Source organism: Copadichromis virginalis, linkage group LG15 (genome assembly GCF_057382275.1).
Source record: "Copadichromis virginalis isolate Kocher_CV1m ecotype Utaka linkage group LG15, C_Virginalis_male_GT1.1, whole genome shotgun sequence".
Classification (NCBI taxonomy): domain Eukaryota; kingdom Metazoa; phylum Chordata; class Actinopteri; order Cichliformes; family Cichlidae; genus Copadichromis; species Copadichromis virginalis.
In genome coordinates, this window is record NC_140632.1 from 23,924,051 (window position 1) to 23,942,627 (window position 18,577).

General features: G+C 41.0%; 3 protein-coding genes across 4 annotated transcripts; 1 reads left to right on the forward strand and 2 right to left on the reverse strand.

Moving 5' to 3' along the window:
- Nucleotides 1-2,028: 2,028 nt before the first annotated feature.
- Nucleotides 2,029-13,519, reverse strand: LOC146692513 (uncharacterized). Of its 2 annotated transcripts, none has more exons than XR_014915226.1 (4): nucleotides 11,999-13,519; nucleotides 9,773-9,882; nucleotides 3,142-8,047; nucleotides 2,029-2,793 (listed from the first exon to the last, which is right to left on the reverse strand). XR_014915226.1 is itself a non-coding variant. In XM_085432619.1 (4 exons), exons 2-4 carry the CDS (start codon nucleotides 12,049-12,051, stop codon nucleotides 7,656-7,658), a joined length of 555 nt encoding a protein of 184 aa, XP_085288745.1. In that variant the 5' UTR covers nucleotides 12,052-12,087; nucleotides 12,993-13,519; the 3' UTR covers nucleotides 2,029-7,655. The 2 variants fall into 2 exon arrangements, 1 of the variants encoding a protein (XP_085288745.1); XM_085432619.1 differs by having other exon boundaries at nucleotides 2,029-8,047; nucleotides 11,999-12,087; nucleotides 12,993-13,519.
- LOC146692514 (uncharacterized) lies at nucleotides 3,605-6,349 on the forward strand. Its single transcript, XM_085432618.1, has one exon. It carries the CDS (start codon nucleotides 3,611-3,613, stop codon nucleotides 5,927-5,929), a length of 2,319 nt encoding a protein of 772 aa, XP_085288744.1. The 5' UTR covers nucleotides 3,605-3,610; the 3' UTR covers nucleotides 5,930-6,349.
- Nucleotides 13,520-14,025: 506 nt separating the features above from the next.
- Nucleotides 14,026-18,025, reverse strand: LOC146692515 (uncharacterized). The gene is made up of 5 exons (XM_085432621.1): nucleotides 17,840-18,025; nucleotides 16,892-17,016; nucleotides 16,650-16,711; nucleotides 15,887-16,225; nucleotides 14,026-15,789 (listed from the first exon to the last, which is right to left on the reverse strand). Exons 2-5 carry the CDS (start codon nucleotides 16,948-16,950, stop codon nucleotides 15,593-15,595), a joined length of 657 nt encoding a protein of 218 aa, XP_085288747.1. The 5' UTR covers nucleotides 16,951-17,016; nucleotides 17,840-18,025; the 3' UTR covers nucleotides 14,026-15,592.
- Between the last annotated feature and the right edge of the window lie 552 nt (nucleotides 18,026-18,577).

Genomic DNA, 18,577 nt, shown 5'->3' on the forward strand with positions numbered 1-18,577 from the left:
TACCAAAATATAAGGGTCCTGAAGCAGATGTTTCATATGGAGATTGGAAAGAACAAATACAAGGTTTATTGAATGCTCAAGAAATAGCTGAGGCCCGGAAAGTAGAAATTTTAATTGGGGCTTTAAGCGGTGAGGCAAAGCGTCAAGTAAGCGTGTTAGAAGAAAAAGATAGAGACCAGATTAGGAAAATATTCGCATATCTAGATTCTCTATATGGTGACAATAACTCCCTAGCGGTTTTGAGGTCGCAGTTTTTTAGCTGTATCCACAGGTTTCTGTAAGAGCGTACGTAGGCTGCCATGACAGACCACTACTTCCGTTGTCCGGTTTTATACTTCCGGTTACTCAAAGCGAGACCCAGCGTTCAGTCGTTGCTAACAACAAAATCAGTTACTTTGTGCGGTAATAAGTGGCTTTACCTGTTCGAAGATGAGCTCGGGTTCAACGTGTGTCAGTCAGTCTGAGAGAGAAACCAGCAGTACTGACTGTGAAAGGAGAACCAGAATCATGGTGAATCTCTTTTCAGGAGTCACATCCAAGACTGACAGAACAAAAAATGAAACACACTCATGGTCTCGTAAAAAGTGACTGTGAGGAGAAGGAGGCAGGCCTTCATCAACACAAATCAAACAATTATTAATTAATTCGATTTTTGATGGAAACGGAAACAAGCAAAATACGCACTTACTTTGACAGTTAATGATAATTATACTACTGTTTAACACCGCGTGTTTCCGTTTGAGTTAATCTAATTATGGTTCTGTGAAATAACACTCAGTGATTTTCAGAGTTCAGTCAGACTGATCTCAGAGTTATGTCCGTGATCACCACTGTATGAAAGCTTTAGTCACATTTAAGGGCAATATCACCAAAATACAGTAAAAGATCTCCTTGAATGTTTCAGATAAAATGGAAAACAGACTCATGCAGTAAATATTCTTTTATTGGAGAGAAAACTGTGCAGTATAATTTACTCGAGATGTTGAAGATATGAGAGCATTAAACAGGCTGATGTTTGGAAGAGGCTCTGACAGGAGAGAGATGATACAGAAACATGGCATCCTTATAAAATACTGACACACTTTATGAACGGACAACTTTTCACAGCTCTTTGAACATTTAAATGAGCTGCATACTTTCCCCACTGAAACCAGCACAATCCCTCTGTGATGGAAACAATATTTGAACTAAATGTACTGTGGATAAATCAAAGCATTATCAAAGTTGTCCGTGGTTCCCTTATTTTTCCTTCTTTCCCTGTCAGATCCTGTCCTGCAGGATAAACATGACTGAGTGGTTCCCTGCATGCAGCTGTTACAGTTTGTGTTGGAGATACTTCTGCAAATACAGGAAGCAAATATCTAAAAACTGTTTTCAATGTTTTTACCAGTCTGTCAACTACAGAGAGCTGTCTGTTGTCCCCCTGTTCTCCTCTATATCTCTCAGCTGATGCTGGCTCCTTTAAATGTAACTTTATTAATCCCTCGGGAGGGGTCCTCTGGGGTTTTCACAAAGCTGAATAAACGTCAAACAGAAAACTGATTAAACAAAGCGTGAGACGGTGGAGAATTGACGCCAGCGCCCGGTTACATTTTAGACAGCAAGGAGCAGACGCAGTTTCACTCCACCGAGGGAGCTCGTGACGTACTACGCGGCTTTCTTTAGACCGCGAAGGCGGGTCCTCAGGTGGAAGCAGCCTCTGAATTTGGACACCCCCGCTGTTTCCGGCCAGCCAATAATAACGGTGACATTTAACGTATTTTGTCGAATAAATAAACACTGTAAAATATATTTGCCCCCCCCCCAACAGCCCTTTGAATGTTGGCAAGTATGAACCGTCTGCTCGGTGTTTCCTAAAACGTTAAAGCACGTTTGGCTTCACACTGACAAACAGACCCAGCTTCGGCACAAACCTAAACTAATATGACACCGGAGCGGAAAGGCTGATTATGTTTCCAAGATGGTTTGTGTTTTTTAAAAGGAAGGAAACCTTCCTCAAAGCGGGCAGAGCACACGATACAAAAACTGTAGAATTAAAAATATAATTTATTATGTTTAAATAGTTAAAAATATAAAATGAATTAAAACAACCTTGGCCAAGGGAAGACACAATAAAAATCAATAACACACAACATTAGAAGTCCAGTGGAATCCACCACGGCCTAAAAGTCACAGAAAACTAAGAGGTCCAGCGTAGTATTAAAAGAGGGAAACCCAGCGGAGTCCTCGCCTTCCTCCCCGCATTCCACGTCCTGGTGCACTGAAGAAAGGGAGGGAGCGGCAGTCACTATTCCTTTGGCAGTTTACTTTATAAAAAGGATAAGTCAAAGACTTACCCGGGTGGGCAGAGCTCTCAACTCCGCCCGCCGCTTCCTCAAACTGCAATCGGCACCGCGGTCTCACTGCTTCTGTTCTCCCGCAGTGCACGAGCTGGCTCTTGTCGTTATTGCCACCAGACTGCCGCTACGCGTCCCTAGTCGCTGGTCATCTGCCTTTTTTTCCTCTGATCGTTTCCCCTTTCCAGTCGCTGGTAATCTCTCTTCCCAGTCGCTGGTCGTCTGCTCCATCTGATCATCTCTACTCTCTGATCGTCTCTCGCTCTCCCCTCTGATCGTCTGTGTCTTTCCTCTGTCTGTCTCGCATTCTCCGTGTTACATTTTTGTTGAACACCGGCTCCAAACCTCTTATGTGTCCTTGAGCACTCTGTAAATTACCTTTTCTTTTCTCTCAGGTGTGTCCAATTAGTAAAAACGGGGGAAAAGGCGGAGTCTCTCCAGGACAATTTGCCGGCAACTAAAAACATGCAAACTAAATAAAACACTGCACAAAATACATGCAATATAAAAAATAAATATATACACTTCACATAAAAATACAGCACAGCAAAACAACGTCCGTCTTCCCTGGATGACACTAACTAACCGACCAAAGAGCCGCGTTAAGTGGCGATATCACTAACGTCACGTAACTTAGCCGAAGGTTAGCTAAATTTGACTTTGTAAGACTTTTTCATTACGCTAACATTTGTGATATGACTGCACTATGCTGCTGTTGTTGACTCCACTTAATTCTACAATTCTTTCATTATGCTAACATGTGTCCTGGTGTATATATGAAGTGGGATAAAAACCCAGAACTAACTTTTAAGAGTTTATTTCTTCTCCGCTTCGACCGTCGGCCATTTCCCCAAAACGTCCTCCAACCTATGATTCCAATGAATCCTGGTGGGTCAGGAACTGCTTTTAAGCATCTTGTAATCGTCGTTCCAACACAGCGTGTTTGTTTTGATTCGTAGACCCCGAAAATGGTGCCGGGCTCCCACAATGCATTGCGGCGTGCCGTCAACTCCAAAGCGTCATTCAAATCTGTGAGCGCGCAAGGAACGCCGCCTCTCCGCGTGCGTTTCTTGTGACGTCACTGGCAGATCAAAGGCGTTCGCGCTGGTCTGTCAGTAACGTCACAGACAACCGAGCCTATAAATAACGGCTCTCAGACAGAAAAATCAGAACTCGATGCTCATGTGTTTGCAAAACGTTCAGCAGTCGGCGCTCTGTAATACAAGAAAATTCTCACACGCTCAAACGGAGAAAATCTAATTTGTGACACAACAATGGAAACCATCAACGAAAATTCAATCGTGGTCACACCAGACCAGATTATCCCGCCAATCAACAGGTGCTTTGAAAGGCTCTCTGAAGTTCAGTGGAGCATTATAGAAAATGGAAAATGCGACTCCAGCGTCCATGCCGTGCTCGCTGATATGATTTCTGAAATCATTCAGATCGCCTCTGCCAGCATCCTGAGGATTGCCCTTTCTGTTATTCAGGAACCCATGATAAGGGAAGAGTTTATGGATGAGGGGAAAATAAGGGTGTCCCTCGGAGACTCGATCTCAGCTGCCATCGCCGGCGCTCTTAATGTCTCAAAACAGCAAGATAAGAGCGCTGACAAGCTGACGCTGATGGTTGAGGAAGAGATCTCAGAAAAGGTCAGCTCAACCATTGCACTGATTGAAAAAAGCCCCGATTTCCCAGTAGACCCTGCCGTTTATGTTAGCGGCAAATTTAGTAGTATTAAGAAACTACACCGCATGGTTTGTTGCGCTGCCTCATGCCTGAAAAGGTATGCAGCATGTAAGCTGCGCTGCCAGTGTGGGACAAATGGGTCTCATTCCAGTACAGAACGTACTGGTTCAAAAATATCAGTGAAATCAGCAATCGCAGAGATTTCTGTTATTCTGTCAACAAGGAGCTCAGATGGAGAGATGACAGGAAAAGATAAAGATGAGCTCCCAGAAGAATCACAAAGCCATATAAAACCCACTGCAGAAACACAAAGTATCCAGGCTCCAACCCCAGTAGAAATGGTTGCAGTTGACATCGTAGGTGAGATACTTGCTAACATGGATTCAAGCAGTGAAGAGCTCTGTGAGAAATGTAACTTACCCAAACCTGCCTTTAATGCAGGCTTAATTATCCACAAGGTGAGACACTTCTTCTCCAAATGTGTGCCATCCACCTCACACGCCAGGCTCAAAGCACGCAAACACAACTTTTCCATGTTTGCAAAAAAACAATTTGAAAAAATGAAAACAGAGCTGAAAAAAAGAATAAAGGCAAACAGGAAACATTTTGTTTGTCTACAAAACATTTACAATCACCCCAAGAAGGAAACTGCGCCCTCCAATGAAAGTATAGTTTTCATTCTCCCAGGGTCAGTACCTGAAACGGCTGCTCCCCAGAGTACAGAGGCTCATCGCTCCCCTTCTCCACATACGGCAAGCCTGGGAACCGCAATTAAACGTTCTTCTTCAGTCGACTTTAACGTCATTAGATCAGACGTTAATCAGTTATTTGACAAATTAACAAAGAAAGAAGAACTCTTCCTCATCGATAAGACCTTGGGGGACTTTAAAAATAGTGGGCATATCAGGAATTTTACAGAGGACCTAGTGGCAAACCTGTTTGATCTACTTACGGTGGATCGAGGCTATCAAATCCCCATACCTCTAATGGGTAGGTCCCTCTCAGACACGGTCATCTCCAGGACTCCGAAATCAGTACAGGGCTCAAAGCGTCGCATTTCTGCTGAAGTCCTCTATGTCCTCATAGATGACACAGTAGAAAGGTTTTTGCAGAAGCTTTTACTCTTCTGCAATGAAGAGAAAGATCAAATGATTCAAATGGACAAGATTTCTGGGGCCCTGGAAGACATCCACAACTTTATTAAAAGAGCACAGACCACAACACAGGAAAAAAGCCCTGATTCAGATGGCAGAGGAAAAGAATCTGGTGCATCACTTCCAACACCAAAACCTGGGAGCATTTCTCCAGATAAATGCTCTGTGGCATCTGACAAGTCACCTCGAACGCCACAACCTGGGAGCATTTCTCCAGATAAATCATCTGGAGCCTTGAGCCTGAAACACTCTCTCAAAGATTCCTCCAAAATATCAGAGATGGATTCTGTGTCAGGTTCATCTTCTGATGTTGAGAAAATTTCCAATGACCTTGCGTTGCTCCTTATCATGAGAGTCATCTATAAATCTAAACCTGAGACCCAAAAGTTTGCTGCTCGGATCGCAACTACTACAAAAGAAATAGACACGGTCATCAACCGTCTGAGCAATCTAATGCAGCCTGAACTCAGCAGCACAGCGTCTGCCACAAGTCTGACAAATGACAAGACAAAGTTCATCAAGAAAATAGCCAAACGCCTCATCAAGGAGTTTGGCTCCCCAGACAATGTCTTAAAGGCTTTGATGGCAAATGATTCATCTTTTGATGAGGCTCTGATTAGACATCTAAAAATCACTCTCGGAGTCATCCCGGGTCCCCCAAAGACGTCCAAAATATCCAGGTTTTTTTCTGCGGTGGGAAAAACATTGCTAAAACCCTTCAGGTGGTTCACTAAAGCCAGAGATCATTAAAATGACCATTTTGGCTTTTCCCACTGCCCTGCTTCTTTTAAAATCTTGAAGCAGACTTTTAGCACCAAATCCTTTTTTTAAAAACATCACCATAAAATTTTGGGATCAGCCCTCAAATCCAAATTTTAGAACTGTAGTTCACGCCATCTCGTCTCCTTTTGATTTCCATCCCCCCAACCGGTCGCAGCGGATGGCCGTCCCTTCTGAGCCCGGTTCCGTTGGAAGTTTCTTCCTGTTAAAGGGAGTTTTTCTTCCCCACAGTCGCCTCGCGCTTGCTCAGAGGGGGATCATTTGATTGTTGGGGTTCTCTGTAGTACAGTAGGGCTTTGACCTTACAGTACAAACAGGGAGGAGACTTTGGCTTGATTTTTAAAATATCTAATTCGGCATGAAATAAAAAAAATCCAAATTAAAAATGCATTCCAAGTTTGTTTGTGTTTTTCTTCTGTTGTCAAATATGTAGAAAGTGTTACACGTGTGATTTTAGTCATTTTGCATCAGTTTGTAGCCGACGTGTCTGTTTGTGATCATCCTGCATCTGTTTTTGTCTGATTTGTGTCTTAGTTTGGTCAATTTACATCACTTTTGTGGCCCAATTTAGTTGTTTTGCATGTATTTGTGGCAAAATGTGTGGACGCTGTTTGACGTTGCTATGTTTTGTCTTAATGCTTCACTTTGGTTGTTTATGTATGTGCTCATTTTGATTCTAGATGTAGACCTGACATCTGAAAATTAGCACCTAGTCCACTTCGAACATTTTTTTTAGTCCAAATAAAAAAATTTGGACTAATAAAAGTCCAAATAAAAAAATGTTAATACATTTTTTTTTATTTCGCCAACCTTGTAGAGCAGTGGTTCCCAAACCTTTTTTGCTAGGCCCCCCTTTGTTTTACAAGAAAAATGTTCGCTAAAAAATATTATTAGCCAAAGCTTTCACTGGAAGTCAGTTACTGGTGTCAGGCCAGCTCCCACTTCTTCTTTTGTGTTACTTCTGCATATAAGTATACACAAAGAGACATTGAGACCTGAATCACAAATAAAAGCCACCTTCAAGATTAACAAACACTGTTTAAAGATCTCCGTATAAACTTCTGTGTGCAACAAGGCCTCTGTAGCATCCAGACCACACTGATCTAGGTCTTCTTGGTAGAAGAAGGTGTTTCCTTTTTCCAGATGTTTAAATGCCAGCCTCCCCAGATTCAGAAGAAATTTCCTTTCAGCCATCTCACTTGTTTCATGTCCCCCCACATGTTTGTTCCCCTTCTTCATCTGAACCAACAAGAAGTGTGAGTACATGTCAGTCAGGGTCTTGGGCAGCTCTCCTCTCTGCTCTGTAGTCAACATGTGCTCCAGAACTGTAGCAGTGATCCAGCAGAAGACTGGGATTCTACACATGATGTGGAGGCTCCTGGATGTCTTCATGTGGGAGATGATTCTGGACAGCTCTTCATCACTGAATCTCCTCCTGAAGTACTCCTCCTTCTGGGCATCAGTGAAGCCTCGTACTTCTGTTACCCTGTCAACACGTCTAGGAGGGATCTGATTGGCTGCTGCAGGTCGGGGAGTTATCCAGACGAGAGCCGAGGGAAGCAGATTCCCCTGGATGAGGTTTGTCAGCAGCTGGCTGACTGATGACTTCTCTATGACATCAGACAGCAGCTTCCTGTTGGTGAAATCCAGTGATCCAAGTCTGCTTTCATCCAGGCCGTCAAAGATGAACAAAAGTTTACAGACAGCGAGCTTCTCTGCTGTGACCTTCTGTAATGTTGGATGGAAAACATGGAGCAGCTCCAGAAGACTGTACTGCTCGTCTCTGATCAGCGACGCTGTTGGTCAGAACCACTCTGATGGGTCTCTGTTGGTCAGGTAAGGCTTTAAAGGTGTCGTGACACCTGACTGTAATGTCATCAAGAGCCTCCATCTTGGAAGCTGTCTCCAGCTGCATCACCTCATGTTGGTTATGAACGTCTTCATTCTGTCCCTCTGTGATGTAGAGCTCAGTGTAGATCCTGTTCGGGAGGGTTCCACTTCCTGTATTATCAGTTTCTTCAGTCACACTTTCAAACCTCCTCCTCAGACTGATCTTATATTCTTCTAAAACCTCTTCCAGACTCGCATCTGCTGATTGACAACAAGAAACCAAAAAGAATGAAATGTCTTTAGTGTGTGAAACTGCATGAAAAACAGACTTTTATCTTTTGACGGGAGGGATGGGAATGGTGTTAAGCATTGTAAATTGTAAATAAGCTTCAGAAAATAGTAAATCGTGTAACATGACATTTTCGGCATTAAGTTATAACCAGTGTGTGACTTATTTAAAACATTTTGATTCATAATCAGAACCTTTTTTTGTCACAGCAGAGACAAGAAGCAACTGTTAAAAATGTTCCTAATGAGACATTTTAAGAGGAGGGAAAATCCCCCTCATACTGGCTTCACATCATTGGCTCCCTGTTAAATCCAGAGCTGAATTCAAAATGCTTCTCACATAAAAAGGGCCATAATAAAACAGCCCCATCTTATCTGAGAGGCCTCACAGTATCATATCAGATAGATGGAGCACTTTGCTCTCAGCCTGCAGGTTTTATCCTGCCCTCCTCCCCTCATTCCAACCAGTCGTGGTGGATGGCGGCCCGTCACTGAACCTGGTTCCGTCTCAGTGTTCGACTGTACAAAGAGAGAGTTTTTCTTTCTTAATGTCTCCAAGTCGTTGCTCGTAGGGAGTTGTCTGAGGCTTTATTACTGAGGCTTTACCTAACACTATAAAGTGCCTTAAGGTGGCTGTTGTGACTTGGTGCTATATGAATAAAATTTAAGCGATAGCAGAAAAGCAACAAAAACTGTTAACCCAAGAAAATAATGGAAGGAAATAGTTCTGAATATGCTTAATACGCGAATCCTCATCTTATATAGTTCATGTAATCTGCTACATGTAATTTCATTCAGTGTGATGTTATATGTAATCTGTGTGGGAAAAACGAGTTATTGTCGTCTTAGTGAGCTCTGTGGGTCAGACGTTTCTGGCTCTGTACGAAGAGAGGGCTCGTGAGCGCGCTCCATTTGTTCTCCATGTGATCCTTTACTCTCTCTGTGCTACTGCGTCTCTTTGCCTGCTGTGCTACACCCTGGGATTACTGTTGCTGTTGTTTGGCCATTTACATGATTCTGTTCTTGTTGTACAGTAGCTGCTTAATAAAGTGTGTACATGAACTCTGCTCTTCTTTAGATGATCTTTTGTTGAGTGTTTTTTTTGTTTTTTATTTCATCTAAAAATCTACAAATGACCAGCTAAACTTTTGGCCCAGCAGCACACGCAGCCATACAAACTATTTCATTTTGAGCTGCTGCTATGAAATCAGAGCCAAATGGAAAAGCCTGCTGCAGCGTTTTTTACTCTGATTTTCTGTTTGTATTTGGATTCAGCCAGTATCCAGTATTTTGATCATTTATTTCCAACAAACAATTGAATCCTTTCGTTTCTAACACATCACCCAGTTTGCATCAGTATTGATCTCCAGCATGTTTTTCTCCGCGCGAGAGCCATTATGTTTTCAGTGTGTTCCTCTGATTGTTTTGAGTAGTATATATTGAGGATTGCCTGATATTGTGAGCAGGTGGGGAACATGACAGCTGAACTTTAGCAAACCAGGTGAAAAATAATTAAGACAATCACAAAGCAGGAAGTAAAACTAACGTGAGACATGAAAGGAAACAACATTCAAAGTAAAACAGGAAAAAAACCTATACCATAAAAAATCGAATGAAATCTTTTTCATGCACCTACAAAACAAGAAGTCAAGTTTTCAAAAATGTGTTCATCAGCACACGGATACCGACTCTTACTTTGGACAGAGATGCCACAACTGGTAGCGACTGAATCCTCTGAGACATCTTGACCCAAAGCACAGCAGGACAACTGCTCCTCCTCCTCCACACCAACATCACTGTTCTCTCTGAGGACACAAAGGGAAAATTATTATTACCAGTGCAACTGTCAAAGTGACCAAAGTGACTCACACGCAGGTGTTTACAGTGCATTCATCTGTAGTGAATAGTGAAGCACAGTTCAAAAAGACAACAGGACGAGTTGATGCAGGAACTTGCCTTAGTTAAAGGTACAGCTGCACAAACTAAGTTCAAACCTGATCCTTTTCTATGCAGAGCTCTTCTCTAAGGTCAAAAGTGTTCTCCTCAAGGTTTCCCACCCAATGACTGCTTTCAGTTTGTCACGTTAGGTGCAGTGTGGAAGATTATTCCACGATCAATGGTCTTTGATCAATGATTGTTGATCAATGGTCATGACAATTTGCATATTCATGATCAAGGAACTGACGTCACAGCCAGTGGGCTGGTTTCAGTCATTGTACAAATGTACTGTTTATAAGACTGGAAAGCTGCAGTCAGCTGTGTGTGACCACCCAACAATTTATCGTTGATGGAGTTCATCTTGTTCCAGAACAAGGAAGGGAAAATGCAGCTTTTTCCCTTCTGCTGTCTTTCTCGAACTGAGCAAAACTATGACGTGGGAGAAGTGGAACTGCTAGCTGGCGGGAGGGAGCAGAACACCTGCTCATTGTTCATCGTTTGACTGACCACAAGCATCTTGCATATCTCACAGCAGCCACTCAAGACAAACCAGGTGGGCCCTCTCCTTTGCTTGGTTCAACTGTGTTATGATCTATAGACCCGGCAACCCAAAACGAGAAACCCAACACTTTGTCCCGTCAATTCTCAACTTCTGATGCCACGGCAGAGGAGACCATTATTTTCCCGCCCTCCTGCATTGTTTGTTTGCTGTACTAAGAGATTGAGTCATTTTCTGCAATGCATAGCGGGACACATGTCCCAGATGTTGAACTTCACATCATATCATGCTTTGTAGATACTTGCAAATCTCTATAATATTAAAGCTTGGCATTCTACACAAAAAAGCTATGAAACCCTGAAAAAGAACCAGCTGTTTTTCTGTGTTCTTTAAATTAATATATTGACCATTATTAGCTGCAAAGGCCTTCGAAACGGATTTGCACAGGGCAGATGTATTCAGGTGAAAATGTACGACTATATTATGCCAAGCTTTTGAGGATCTTAATGTCTTTTTCCTTTTTGGCAGTTTTGTTCGCTGACTGTGGCAGATCAATACTGAACTACAGGTTAAAAGTCTTCATATAACAGGAAAATTTTTCAGCTGCATTATTCACTTGGAAACTCAATCTCTGATTTTCAGAATCCATTTGTTCCATTCCAATCATATTACCAAATCATACACTTTTGTTGTTGTTATAAATGTTATTTTGGTTTTAGCGACAGCAATTCTTCGCTTCTTTTTGACTTTTTAAAGATGCATCTTGTGGGCTTCAAGTATTTGGAGTTTCCATCCAAACTTCTACATTCTGAAGCCTCTACAGCTCTGAAGATATTCAGAGATGCTGAACCAAACAACCAACCGTGTCTTCTAAGCCTACATTTTATTTCTTTTTAGTTTGATGACAAAAAGTAGCCCCTCACTCAGCCGTACATCTCTGGGCTCAACTCTAAAGTCCAACCTCCTCCTTAGGTTTGTCCTTAAGGCTAAACGTCCAAATTCTTGAGACGTAACAAAATTCAGTTAAAATGAAGTCTTTATTTTAAACTAATCTTACAAACCAATACCAACTAAAAATTGGCAACTAATATTACCAAAGTCACTTTGACTATTCTCATAAACTGATCGGACTGCATTCATTTTATATATAAAGCTCCAGTCACCTCAAAGTGTTACTGGGCACTGCGCTGGTATGGAATGAGTGATAAACGTCTGTACAGGTGTTTTTGAAGTAATAATCATCATAATCTCAAACTTCCAGGAGTAAACTCCACTGACACCAAGTCCACCTGTTTGTCCACATTCTTTTAAAGATTTCAAAGTGAAACTTTTTGCACGGATACTGTGGAATTTTCTCTTCTTCCTGTTAAACCAGTCCTCTCCCACTCAATCTTACTTGTCCTTTTAAACTTGTAATTGTTTCTACATACTGATTTCACCTATGTTCTCTATTTCCTTCGTGTACATTAGAGACAGTATCTTACTTTGTGTCGGTCACAGACAGACGGCTGGATCCTGGAGACTCCAGATCACTCATCTTCAGTCAGTCTGAGAGAGAAACCAGCAGTACTGACTGTGAAAGGAGAACCAGAATCATGGTGAATCTCTTTTCAGGAGTCACATCCAAGACTGACAGAACAAAAAATGAAACACACTCATGGTCTCGTAAAAAGTGACTGTGAGGAGAAGGAGGCAGGCCTTCATCAACACAAATCAAACAATTATTAATTAATTCGATTTTTGATGGAAACGGAAACAAGCAAAATACGCACTTACTTTGACAGTTAATGATAATTATACTACTGTTTAACACCGCGTGTTTCCGTTTGAGTTAATCTAATTATGGTTCTGTGAAATAACACTCAGTGATTTTCAGAGTTCAGTCAGACTGATCTCAGAGTTATGTCCGTGATCACCACTGTATGAAAGCTTTAGTCACATTTAAGGGCAATATCACCAAAATACAGTAAAAGATCTCCTCCTTGAATGTTTCAGATAAAATGGAAAACAGACTCATGCAGTAAATATTCTTTTATTGGAGAGAAAACTGTGCAGTATAATTTACTCGAGATGTTGAAGATATGAGAGCATTAAACAGGCTGATGTTTGGAAGAGGCTCTGACAGGAGAGAGATGATACAGAAACATGGCATCCTTATAAAATACTGACACACTTTATGAACGGACAACTTTTCACAGCTCTTTGAACATTTAAATGAGCTGCATACTTTCCCCACTGAAACCAGCACAATCCCTCTGTGATGGAAACAATATTTGAACTAAATGTACTGTGGATAAATCAAAGCATTATCAAAGTTGTCCGTGGTTCCCTTATTTTTCCTTCTTTCCCTGTCAGATCCTGTCCTGCAGGATAAACATGACTGAGTGGTTCCCTGCATGCAGCTGTTACAGTTTGTGTTGGAGATACTTCTGCAAATACAGGAAGCAAATATCTAAAAACTGTTTTCAATGTTTTTACCAGTCTGTCAACTACAGAGAGCTGTCTGTTGTCCCCCTGTTCTCCTCTATATCTCTCAGCTGATGCTGGCTCCTTTAAATGTAACTTTATTAATCCCTCGGGAGGGGTCCTCTGGGGTTTTCACAAAGCTGAATAAACGTCAAACAGAAAACTGATTAAACAAAGTGTGAGACGGTGGAGAATTGACGCCAGCGCCCGGTTACATTTTAGACAGCAAGGAGCAGACGCAGTTTCACTCCACCGAGGGAGCTCGTGACGTACTACGCGGCTTTCTTTAGACCGCGAAGGCGGGTCCTCAGGTGGAAGCAGCCTCTGAATTTGGACACCCCCGCTGTTTCCGGCCAGCCAATAATAACGGTGACATTTAACGTATTTTGTCGAATAAATAAACACTGTAAAATATATTTGCCAAACTGATCCATTTTATCATTAGGCTAGTATATATGTGTATCGTCACACCTATCTTCCATTTGACAGTCCTCATATTCTCAATTAAAAACTAAAACAGACATTGAAAATAACAAAAGCTAAACATTTAAAGAGGAAACAAAAATGTAAACTAATAAAAAAAATAAAACGCAAATTCTGCTCTACATTATCTTTATGTGAACCATAAAGACTCAACAAGAGCAGCACACTCAAGTGAAAGAATAAATAGATCTTTATTGGTCTCAGGGTCATGATTGTACAGAGCATGTGCAGAACATACAAAAGAAACGATGGCACTTGGAATGTTCCATTGTAAAAATGTTTTTTAAAAAAGCACAGTTCATAGCAATATACAGACTCACAAAGTAAGAACAAATATTCAAAGTTTGTTTCAAGGCTTTAGTGTCATCATGTCATCATCACAGTAAAAAGTATGGATGCTTTGCCCTTCGTAAAATACTAAACCCAAACTTTTTTGGACCAAGGAAATAAAAACAAACACAATGTTAAATAGTGTAACATAGGAAAGCACATTGAAAGACATGAAACTGTCGCTATAAATATAATGATAGGGCCACTTATCATTACCCTTTTGTTAGAGATACCAAGGAAATTTCATTAACCAGGTAAAAATGTGATCATGTACCTGAAAACATCCATTTCAACAGTTAAAGAGCAGTTATTATTGCTACAAAAATGTATACTCTGTATGTGCCTAATGCATTTCTTGGGGAGTCAAAAAACATACAGTATGGTCCCACAAATTCACTGTAATCAGGCCATGAAGCAGAAAACGACAGAAGATAAAAACGTAAGGCATGAATCACCTTTCTTTCCTTTAGTGATAAGCAGCTGGTAGCCAATGTCCCACAGCCCTCTGACTATGATCCTTCACATTCAACTTTCAACATTTGATAAAGTATCTAATAAAGTGCCCTAATGCTTAATGGGCACATTGTCTACCATACAGTATCACATAATACATAACCACATCTGGAATGCTACTCAAAGTTAAAGACTTCTATTATTCAGTATAATGCAGTGCTTTAGTGAAAATACAATAATGCTTAAATACTTGAACAGCTTGGGGTCGACTGGCGATTTACTTTGTGAACTCTGTAAACATCTCCCAGATGAGTTCATGCTGTCAACCACCTTTTTCTAGTCTTATGAGATAAACATGATGCTCACTTTCTAAACCATGATCCCCATGAGAGTCATAAGGGAGATGAAGCAGGGTAATACCTTAAGCGTGTGGGTACCCTGTAAGTAAACTCAGTTTTTCAGAGAGATCCATCCCTCATTGTCATGTCCAGTTCGAAAACATCAAGACGGTGTCAGTAAAAATCCCTCATAATTTAAATCTTACTAAACAATTTACGGGACTTTTCCCTCTTAGCACCACAACACTGTTGTTTTTGGCAGCTAGAACAACCTAAAGACAAAACGGATCTGCAAACATGAAAACATTTTACTGGCAGAAAGTAACTTCAATAAAAACATGTTTCTCTTTTCAGGAAATTTGTGCTTGGATGTAAAACACACAAAATTCTGTCGGGAAAACGTAGGACCTTTTTTCATTTAGGAGTTTTAAAAGCACCTTTATACTAAAAACCAAATAAATAAATAAGAAAAAGTTTCAGTGCATTATAATAAATACTTTTGCATAAGGTTTACACATTTAGTGTATGACTTGTTAAGGTTCATGTTGTGAAGTAAAGCTTTGAAAGAAACTTAATTTGGACTCGTTCCAAATTTGGTGCATGAACTTGTTGTGCGCCATAATGTTTGCTCTGTTGACTTCGTTATGAAATATAAATTCTTTCGGTAATTTTTTTAAAATCAAAGTTAAAATTTCATTCTCGATGGGCTCCAGAGCGCTCTTAGTGGTAAACAGTGCAAAGAAATCTCTAAAAAATCCCAGCCAATCTATCACGTGACATATATACGGCCAGCATTAGAAAACATATGACAAAGGCACAAATCAAAGTGGTTCCGAGCCGAACCACAATCTGAATTTGCTTAATGTAGGTTAAACGATAAATGGATCCGAGCTTCTATTATTCTACTCTAATTAACTTCTCTGTGCTTTTCACTACAAGCCACACCTCAGCTTTTAACTGTCATTTTAAGTTTTAGATGTTTGGAATAAATTTGAGGGTCTTTCTAATTTAGACATGCTGAGATGTTGATGTCATTTCATAGTGGGGGGAAGCTGAGGATCCAATGTTAGTTTGGCACCTAATATAGATTAAGAGAATACCAGCCACCAGAATGATCCCTGCAATAACTGACAGTGACACAATGAGACCAAGATGGTTTCTTCCTGTAGCTGCGCCACTGCTGACTCCATTCCTGCTTCCTTCATCTGTCGAGAAAAAAAAATGCATTGGTGTGAATTGTCAGGAGTCAGGGAGGTGAAAACTCTTTTAAAGTGTCATCATTTGACATGAGCACAAACTCACCTGACTGACTGACATTCAGGTTTACGATGCTGAGGATTTCAGAGTCCATCCCTGGTCTTCTCTGGAAGGCTATACACTCGTATGTTCCAATGTCAGCAGTCGTCATGTTCATCAGTATCATTGAGAAATCCCCATTCTGCATGTGGGTATTGGTCAGGTTTACCCGGCCCGTATAAGACGGATCCTGGTCGTCTGGATCAAGTTGGTCATCACGATAGTGCAGCACGTATTCTGTCAGGTCACGTCTGGACCACTGCATGGCGAGGACTACCATATTTCCAGGAGCATTACATGGCAGAATGACCTGCTGGCCAAGTGAACATATGATGTTTTTGCAGTCTGAAGGACAAAAGAAACAAGACAGAGGTTTAAGAATAAAAATATACATCAGAAATGCATGTACTAAACAAGAAGCACTCCAAGAGCGCAAACCTCCACCAAGGGAGCTCACTGTCTAGCCAGTATTTACTTTTAAGGGAATACTATCATATTTCTTTCATATATTTAAGTTGTTTTCTGAGTGCAGTTGTTTGCAGTGCAGTAAAAGTTGATTTTCTAAATCGATACATATAATATCCCACAGCCATAGCAGGGAATGAGCAAGAGAAGAAGAGAGGTGTGAGGAATACGAGGGTGAAGGAAGAAATGACTTTATAACCTATTAATACAGTCAGTTATAACTAGTCTTGTTCTCAGTTATAGCAATCTAATGTAACCGAGGATTTAACAGTAGTTTACAAACTTTTTAGCAAAACCTACTTACCCACAGCGTCAACTATTGAAGTAAGCGCCAAAGAAAGCCATATGCAGATTTGAAGACACATCCTGAAGAAACAATAAAGACAGAGGGATACATCCTTTAAATCACAAAGTGTTTCCTGGGTAAAGTTATTTGCTAGAAAAGCTGGTTTATTCTGCCTCAAAAGAACTTTCAAACTAACAGTTTTGAAAACTTTCAGACATATGACAACTCTAATACTAAGTCTATCACAATAAATAACTTACTTCGAGAGGTTTTTGCACGATCTTTGTGGTGACAGGATTGAACGGGCTGTGAAAATCATCTTCTTCCTCTTGAGTGGTTATTGGCAGCTGAGGTGTGGAAATGGAGCATGGGCACAAGTGTCAGACTGCAGGAAATAAGAGAAAAAACGGTTTCATGTAAAATAATACAAATATCTGCGGTTTTCAGGAGACAAAACAATGAAAAATCAGAGTGTCTTCCAAATGACTAAAACAGCTGATTTGTCCGTTTCCTATTTTTTTTGGCAGTAGTACAATGTTAAACTCTTTCTTCTTGGCTACCTGCCTGGTTTTTAATTTGAGACTCAGATGTTATATCCGTTAACACTATAGGGAGGGAAGCAGGAAGTTTAAATGATGGACCTTACAATACTCTGTGCTTTATGCCAGCTCATCCCAAACTCATTAAATTTGATAGATCTGGCAAGTACAGTCTGCTGTGATGCCGAGTGAATATCCATAATGCCAAAATCAGCGAGCAACACATCACAAAAGGACCATCAAGAAAACGCTCAGCATCTGTGCAACAGTTCCTAATATAATGACACCGATGAGTCACATCAAGTGATTTAGCAGTGATTACTCCCAGTACAGTCTTGTATACGATACGAGCTCTGTGCAGCAAACTCTCCGGTGCTCTTCAACACAAACACTGCGTCACACAGCGAGCCACCACTGCCACCACAGATATGCGGCGTGTACTTAGCATTTACACAGCACATAATGAGCGCACGTTTTCTTTGTACAATTACGGAAATCGACACCGTTGAATATAAGTTGGCATCTTGGCTGGCTTCAGACGGTCAGGTCAGACGAGCTAACGTGTCACTGTACTACTGTACGGTCATTTGCTGTTACCGGTTACACAAATACTACCCAAATGTAGGAAGCTAAAGCTAGCAGACTCAGCAACTGGTTCATAGAACTTACTCAGAAGTGCATATCCGAGAAGAAAGTCCTTCAATAAATACAGGAAGAAACCCGCCACACAGACCACTTCCAATCCGAATGATGACACCCTGGACTCAGGTTGCTTCACCCCCTTCGGACAGAAAACCATAGGGGCGTGCTGATTGGTCGGTTGAGTACGAGCCCTGTTTTTGCTCGTACCCTCATTGGCTCGTACTCAACTCACGCGGTGTTTCACAAAGTTTCTGTGTTTTTATCCTTAAATTCCAATATCTTTCCTTATGTTGGCAGAAATCACCGGTTTTCCGAGTATATTTATGACTCAGCATTATTGTACGGACCTTGTATTCTACTTATAATCAGTCAAGTCATTTTTAGAAACTGTCATGTTATATTTGTTGCAATTTAAGTCATTTTTAGAAACTGTCATGTTATATTTGTTGCAATTTAAGTCATTTTTAGAAACTGTCATGTTATATTTGTTGCAATTTCTGACTCTTTCTCTGTTAGTGACAGTTTTTACTGGATAAATGCCAAAACCTGTTGCAGCTTGTACCTTTTTAAGGTAATGTACTTTCTGTCTGTTATGAACCAAATAGGGCCAGGCAATGACATGAGTGAGGCACTCGCCGTCACTTACATGAACAAACTCAGGTGCAGTACACACACTGTCTAGTTGGGTGCTTACCTATCAGCTGCAGCACCTGTGTGTCCTACCCCGAGACAAATGATTTCTTCTACTCCACTCCTACCCACTCC